This window comes from Anneissia japonica, unplaced genomic scaffold (assembly GCF_011630105.1).
Source record: "Anneissia japonica isolate Jap-2015-1 unplaced genomic scaffold, ASM1163010v1 scaffold287714_len2871179_cov188, whole genome shotgun sequence".
In the NCBI taxonomy this organism is placed as follows: Eukaryota; Metazoa; Echinodermata; class Crinoidea; order Comatulida; family Comatulidae; genus Anneissia; species Anneissia japonica.
The window spans coordinates 1,507,488-1,515,924 of record NW_022755542.1 but is presented as its reverse complement, the minus strand read 5'-3'; the positions used below and the strand labels follow the sequence as shown (position 1 = coordinate 1,515,924).

Here is an 8,437-nt window from a genome sequence, read left to right as displayed (position 1 = left end):
ATACCGTAACGCAATATCTCAGTTTCCGTTGACTTACTATCTGTTTACCATCATTTAAAAAAAAATGATTACACATACAAATCTTTGATCAATTGATCTATCAATCAACATGGATTACACATGCTAATAAAGGTCTATCACCGATCTTATTTATTCTTCTGTTACTTGCCATAAAAAAATAGTTTCTCGTTCTACTTTTTTTTTTTTTTTTTTTTTTTATCTCATACAGAGTATATAATATGTTTTTTCTTGGCAAAACATACTGGTATATACATTATGCATACAAATTAATTCAAATGAAAGCTAATTAGAACTGAATAAAATGATGAATAAGATATTAAATGAGCATTCTAATTGCTATTCATTGTTGATCAAAATATGTGCAAAACAGTCACGGAATATAAATATCGAAGACAATTTTATTACAGATATTATAGCAATGAGGACAAAAAGAGGCATTTTTACATACTGTATCTTAGTCAATTGGACCCAACTATGCAGGGTCAGGCCATATTGTTGGAGCCACTTTTACAGGGGCTATTTTCTATTTCTGAGCCATAATTTTAAGTGTTCTACCAATAATTTGTTAATATTGTGTATTGACAAACTGGTATCAAACGTCAATTTTATAAAAGCCATGTTTTTTGTCGATGGCCACTCTTGCTTTCGTATTAAACTGATGGTCTTCAATGTACCATTTGAAGAGCTGTTTTATTCGATAAATTTACGGCATAATAATACATATTAGTTGACTGTATATAAATATCTTCACTGTTTTTATATGGTCATAGACATGTACTGAAACAATTATTTACACAGAGTAAAATCATATGAATTATGATTAAACTTTGACTAAATTTTCATATATATATTTATATATAGGCCTATATAAAAGACACAGTAAACACAATATAAAAAGATAGGTAAATAATATAACAATGCTCAAATCAGAACATGATGTAATAATCGGTACACCACGCACCTTAACGATACTAAAATGTTCTTGTAATATAGAGCAAATTGATTACGCTGTAAGACCTTTATATATTTTAATGAAGAATGGAATATGATAGTTTTACGTTCGCCAGTTAACATTTTGTCGAAGTATAAAGTCACACAAGTGACATTAAATTCCTTTAAAATGTCGAAACTTCAAAGGCTATTCTCGAATGCAATTAGTAAAGTTGGAATATTAGAGCATGGACCTATTAATGGTTAGAGTGACGATCACAGTATTACGTCAGATGATGATGGCATCTTAAAACTCACAGTAAAGGGCGTATTACTTATGTTGTAAACTTATAAAAAAAAGTAATTGCTTAATTGTTCTTTCGATCTAAAGTCAATATTGTATAAATTTTTGCGTTGACTTTGTGTTCGTTTTGCAAACTCTTGCGCATTATGAGCCGTCCGTTTAAACTTCAATATATTCTAAGCAATCAATTTAATTCGACGAAATCAATTAACTATAATTCATCGGTGTTATCTGTCTTTAATCCGAAGCGAACTTTTCTCAATTTCTCGCATGTAACGATATTCGCATGTCGAATCAAGTAATATCGTTAGAAAGATCTATGAGGCTTTGGTTACAACATACACATACTACAGACTAATAATATGATCAAGTTTTACACGCATAATTGAAAAACCAATAAGTAAACAGACTTGTAAATTATATGCCAGTGACAACTTGCGTCGACCAATCAGCGAGCTCGCCCAAACGACAACTACTAATAAAGGCGGGGAGAGAACTTGTGACGTCATAGCTATGATTTATGATACCAATTTGTCATGTCCTTAAGAAAAAAAGATAGGTATTTCTATATACATGAAGATACTAATCTAAACACAGTTCCTATTATTGTGTCCTGTCCACTCACCTTAAGCGGTACTCACGTCAGGAGCTGCTCTCATAATTCGGCTACTCAAGTCAGTACAGGTGTTTTCTGAGCGAGAAGAAAAGTTACAGGACTTAGATATAATGCTTATTTCTATAAAGCAAGAAACTTGATTCTTTAAGCAACCGATGCTTGAGTCCTGTTGCGATATCTTTTGTGTAACGCGTTGTTGTCATCGATTAAGTGTTTTTGAACAAATTTTGGAAAATTGATTTTACACTCCAACAGCAAATAATGACAGATTCACTATTAAACTTCCAGGCTCTCATGAACCCTGCAAGATCAAGTGCATTTATTATGAGCAATCCACAACTAGCTGCATTGCATAATATGGCGGAAAAAACACCGGGTTTAGCCTACCCCACAGGACAGGTCCGCAAAGCATTGTCGCCTTCAGGCACACCACATGGAATCAACGATATTTTGAGTAGGCCAGAGTCAGCAGGGGCATTCTTTGCAACACCTATGGGTATTCCTCGTTTGAACTCTTTTGCATCTAGCTTTTACTTGAATCGACTTGCTAAGCCCCTTAGCGAACTAGCGGGACATGCAAGTTCAGGGCCGTCACCTTTATACTGGCATCCCGCGAGTATTTTCCAGGCTCCGTCACCGTGGGCTGACCGTTTAGCGTGTGCTTCAGGTAGGTAGGCCTAAAGTCATACTGACCACTAACTGTACATACTCATTCTTTCGTGAATACAATTTAACGTGAGTGCGTTAAAAGTAATTGAATTGCATAAAAACAAACACGTATCAAATTATGGGTTAAAGTTCTAAAATCTTAATTTTAAACATAGGCCTGTTATTAATCATTATTCCATAATTCGATTTGTTTTACATATCAACATATATCTAGTTTGCGGTTGCTTTCCAAACAAGCTTATTATCAGTATGTTCTATCGCAGGTTAAACCAATCGCGGAATGAACATCTATTTCCTCACAGTACTACACAGGCCTACATCACCGTGTCGGTCTGATATCGTAAGCTACACGCACCTAATAACATAAATATTGTAATGCATGTTTTAATAGGCCTACTAGCCTATGTTAGCTTGTGAATCAACCTCTTTTGATAATATTTAATTCATATAACTGTTTAAAACACCATGTTTTTATACTTGTCAAGAATATTGCAGGCCTGCCAGAAAATTCATCGTTGCAACAACATACCGTAGCTAAAACATACTTTAAGCAGACAATCTTAGCTGTAAGCATGTTTCTATATTTCGTAGCTTTTCAAATGTATTCAAACAAGCTTCAAATGTGTTTTTCTAATAAGTAAATAAATCACAAGGTGCAGATTGTTTAAGGAATTTGATCATTTTGCTGAATAATATTTTTTCGTTCATTTCATAAAAGATTTATTGACGACCACATATCTCGGTATAAGATCAACTGATAGCCTTATAAATACAGTATTTAATTTACAAGTTTTCTCTTGTTATTAAAAATTATATAAGATTGTGTTTAATATTATTATCAATAATTAATGACATATTGTGTGCATAGATATATAAAATTCGTTAACAATTTATTTATTAGTCTTTCTTAGAAATCACAGTGTTCATATACGTTACTTTTATTTCAGCAAACGAATACCAAACAGTTTATTCAAAATCAAATTGTGGTTATCATTTATAATCTTTATACACTTCTTTGAAATACAATATCTACTGGATTTATAGGTATTTCGTAAAATCAATAAACTCAAAATTTAAGGGTTTTTTTTGTTTTTTGCAAGTATTCATTCTCTTTCAATTAATATGATACGTCAATGAAGCGCATTTTACACTCTCTCAAATGAACATATTTACGACAATATCTGAAGTTCAAATAAAAAAAATGCATGCCAATTTGAACGTAAAACGTTTTTAAATTCGTCTTTATTGTTTGGAATTAGCTTCTTAACGGTATGCACATTATAGTGTTGTTACCATGATGGTGTGATGTTATTTACGACTTATACCTCGGTAATAATCGCAATCGTATTAAGGATGCATACTTTCAAAAAAGAATCCAACGTCGTCTTTTGTTTGTACATCGTATCCTCCTATAAATTAGGTGCAAACTTTATGCACTAAAACACCGCTGTTATGGAAAATTCGTTTGTCTTAGCGTAATCATTCCCCGAACGTTTCATTCGAAAGGATGGGCTCTCTGGCATATTATAAGGAAAATCCAATTTTGTCTTATCGTAGCAGAACACCAGATCACCAGATAAATGATGCATTTCTATTAGGTATTTGAGAGAACAGATGGTTAAATCATTACAATACGTAAAAAATCTCAGGTGCGTATGCCTGCAAACACCGTTTATACCTGAAATAACCTATTATTTTATAACATGCATGACTATTATATTGAATTATGCTATATTTATGTAATATTACATCCCAGTTTAATATATCATAGTATGTCTTTAGGGGTTCTTATATAGTCCTAATAGGATGTATGTTATAACGAATATTATGCTATATGAAATTATATTATAGGCCTATATGAATTGTTAGGCCTATGCCTGTATAAAATGCGGTGTACAATAGCATTTGTGACTCTTACTAAACATCGAACAAGGCATTGTTAAAAACATGCTTAGATTTATCAAGCATGAGTAATTGGCAGCCAACTCATGTCCATTCCAAAGCCATGCCATTACGATCGGTTCTTTACGAAATCCACACAGGATGATAAACCGGAATGAAATGAGAATTAACGATATCATAATGATGATGATGCTTGCAATACTCGCCATTCAAAACCAATGAAAGTAATTCAAAAAATATGTTGACGAACGTTCAAAGGTTGTGTGCACGTCACACTTTTTGAGTGTACGTGCCGCGTTTAATTTTCACGTGTACGTGGTACATCACGTGTGTTTTTCGCACGTCTGTGTTACGTCACAGCGTATGCACGTACAGTGTCAGTAACATATTATACTTTTCGTATTTTGCCTTTATAGCGTGTGTATACGTCACACATTTTGCACATACGTGTCGCAGGTTTTTGCATGTGACACATTTCCCCCTTGTAAGTAGGCCACGGTAGAAATGAATACTGTATAGGCCTGATGACGTAAACAGATGTCTATTAATACAGACGGGAAAATTATTAAATTTAAACAAACATGACATTGTGAGTGATTAAAATGTTATCAAAGTTTAATGCAGCATATTTTTCGAATAATGTTTATTAGTTTTTGCTTAGATAATATATTAATTCGTTATGTCAATAGTTATTGTTTAGCATTTCATGTAAAATTCTGAATTTAATGATTAAGTGATTTATGTTTCCTACTGGAGAGCACAGTATGTTTATTCTCTGTATAATATGTGTGTTTAAGTTAACAACATAAAATCAACAAATTGATCTAGGTCAGAAATAAACTATATACATCCAGATAGGACTATGTAAATGTTTATCTTCAAAGTTAGACCTACTCTCTATAGCTGTGAATTATAGTCGTTTGGATAGGCCTATTTATCGTACTTAATCAGCAAATACAAAAAGTTATTACTCGCGAAGGTTGTTATTTTGTCAGGAAATAACGTTAACACAACCTTGCAGCAACATTTACAACGTTATCTAATTAGAAATTACGTTATAAATACATATTTATGGTTCTACATAAAACAACGTTTTGAAAGTCAAAATGCAACATTATTATAATATAATATATAATTGTTAGTTGGGTATTTTCATATTCCATTGGGTTTGATCATAAACTGCTTATTAGAAACGCATTTCATAGGCCTATTATTTGTTAGATATATTCCTAGAGTAAATTTATTAATAACGTACAAAGCACTAATATAGACTAAAGTTAGGCCTCTATCCAAGCTTAACAATCCAAATGGCGGCTAAAAATACCATCATTCCTTTCGACTGAAACGAAATTTCCCTTCACAAGCCTCGTATAAAGACTTGGCATTTTAAATTATTTCGTTATGACTGTAGTCTTCGAGGTCCTTGAACGAAAACCGGAATATGATCCAATAATATATCGTATTTTGATAGTTTATAAATGTATCGCATTATATTGAAAAACAGAGTACGTTGTATGACTCGAGCTACAGCTACCGTTCCAAGACAAAGCGCATGAACACAAAATGTCGTTTCGACACGTCCAGGCTTAAATGTTGTACATAAATTATGTTGCAATGTCTTATCCTACTAAATAACCAGAAAACACTGAATAATCCTTCCTTATCATTAAAGGGGCCTACCTCGAACATGAAAATACGACTTGCATACTGGCGCGTACAGGGAAATGCCCAGTGCGTCTGCGCAATCCTAAGCAAGCAACTTTTAGGTGCCGGGTGCAAATAACCTTTGCAATTGTTTGTCATATCATATTAAGCGATACTTGTAGGAACACACGTTAGATATTAATCACCCTAATCGACGTGTAATACACACAATCATTCAGATAGCTAAGTGAGATTTTATTTTGAGATCGCACTTTGAAACGTGGTGTTAAGGCTGAAGACATCTCATTATGAGAGGGTTGGTCTAACGTTCAGGGGTCGTTCGTGCTGAGATATATACCTAGTTTAAACGCAATGAAATAATGGGTTTAGGTACATCTACTTTTGGCCATGTACTCAGGAAAGCTAGTTAAAATATCTTACATTTCTAAGAGATTATTACATATTTGTATTGGTTATAGTTTTGGTTATATACAAACATTAGATTCACTGGCCCATCCGATAGATATCAATGATTACTATCATTGTTTTTATTATTTTTAATTATTGCTGATAAAATAACATATTCATCAGATGCCCAACTCCCATTATGGTATCGAATTCGATTATGAAAAATTGTTATTATTATAATAATTATTATAATTATTATAATTATTATTATTATTATTTTATTATTATTATTATTATTATTATTATTATTATTTTATTATTATTATCAACATCATCATCAACATCATTACCATTATCATCATCATTATCACCATCATCATCAATTTTATTAATATTCGATTATGATATATATTATTTTTTATTATCATCAATATCGTCATCAATGTCTTCATCATCCCCACTAACATCACCATCACCATAATCATCATCACCATCATTATCATCATCAACATCATCATCATCATCATCATCCGCATCATCCGCATTATCAGCATCAGCACATTCGTCATCATCAATATTATTAGTATTATTTTATCCATATTATTACATCATATTATTTTATTATTAATATTGTTATCATTCTTTACCATTATATTACCATTATTATTATTAGACTTATTATGATTATCATACATGGCTTCTTTCAGATGCAGCAACAATTCTCAGTACTCATTGTAATGTATGCTCATATTTTAATGTCTTGATTTTTATCTTGAAAACCACAATGCAAAACACGTATGTTATTGATTGTATGCAGTAATCCCTGTAAACATGTATAAATTATATAAAACTATACGATGACTTACTATATATTCATATTAACAGTTCATCAAATAAAAAGATATCGTTTATTTAACAACCTCTTAATGCATTGGCATAACACTCACTGAATTCAATATATAAAATATTATTATTAATTGTTGTTATTATTATTCTTTACAAGATACAAGATACAATTTATTGTCTTCAATAAAAACGAAGAAATTACAAAGCTCACAAAAAAAAGTACAATTCAAAGAAAATCATATTAAAATTGATCAACGTTGAAAAGTATCAACATCAATATTCCATAAAAATCCATTGACAAAAGCATAAAAATATTTAAAATTATAGAAGGCCTTCTTAACATTATACATTATTATTATTATTCTATTATTAATTACCACACTCATAATGATAACGTATAAATTAGATTAATACCGTTAATAACTTTATGAAATACTTTGTACCGCCTGATCAAATAAACAATTCTTATGATCTATCGAAGCCGACAGTGTTCGATAAAAAAAAAACACTTCTCTTGAATAGTTAACAGAAGGGAAATTAACAGCTGAACATCCACAAACGAAATGGAAGTATGTGTGTTTTAATTGATACGATAAGCAATCATATACTAATAACACAATGGGCGGACCAGGTTAATGAACATATGAATAACTTCCCAAAACAATCGAATCCATTTAATAGCAGTGGAAAGGATCATTGATTAGATTATATATCACTTAAGCACACTACTAATTAGACCAATGGCAATATCATTTTTGTTTGTTAGCAACTTTTATAGCACTAATTGTTGGTGTTGATAGCCGTGCCCAGTTGAGTTTACTTGGTTCTTTAAAAATCAATCAATCAATCAATCAACCAATCAATATATGAAGAAGTATTTGTAAAGCGCTAATATCCACAACAGAATGTTCAGTGCCGCTATGACAATGGTAAATATTAACAAGCATCCAATCTTACACTAAATGGAGATTGCCGATAATAGTTATTGACAATATCAGTTGACAACGCGCTATAAAAGGCCTATTAGTATTATTGTTATTATTATTATTATTGTTGTTATTATTATTATTATTATTATTATTATTATTATTATTATT

At 31.5% G+C, this 8,437-nt stretch overlaps 1 protein-coding gene across 2 annotated transcripts in view; it reads left to right on the top strand.

The window, feature by feature from the left end:
* The first annotated feature begins 1,847 nt into the window (after positions 1–1,847).
* The window catches only part of LOC117123669 (homeobox protein Nkx-6.2-like), a 22,038-nt gene continuing 15,448 nt past the window's right edge, over positions 1,848–8,437 (top strand). For both annotated transcript variants that reach the window (XM_033269668.1, XM_033269667.1), the window contains exon 1: positions 1,848–2,538. In XM_033269668.1, the coding sequence (XP_033125559.1) occupies positions 2,133–2,538 (406 nt within the window). In that variant the 5' untranslated portion in view covers positions 1,848–2,132. The remainder of the gene's footprint in view (positions 2,539–8,437) is intronic.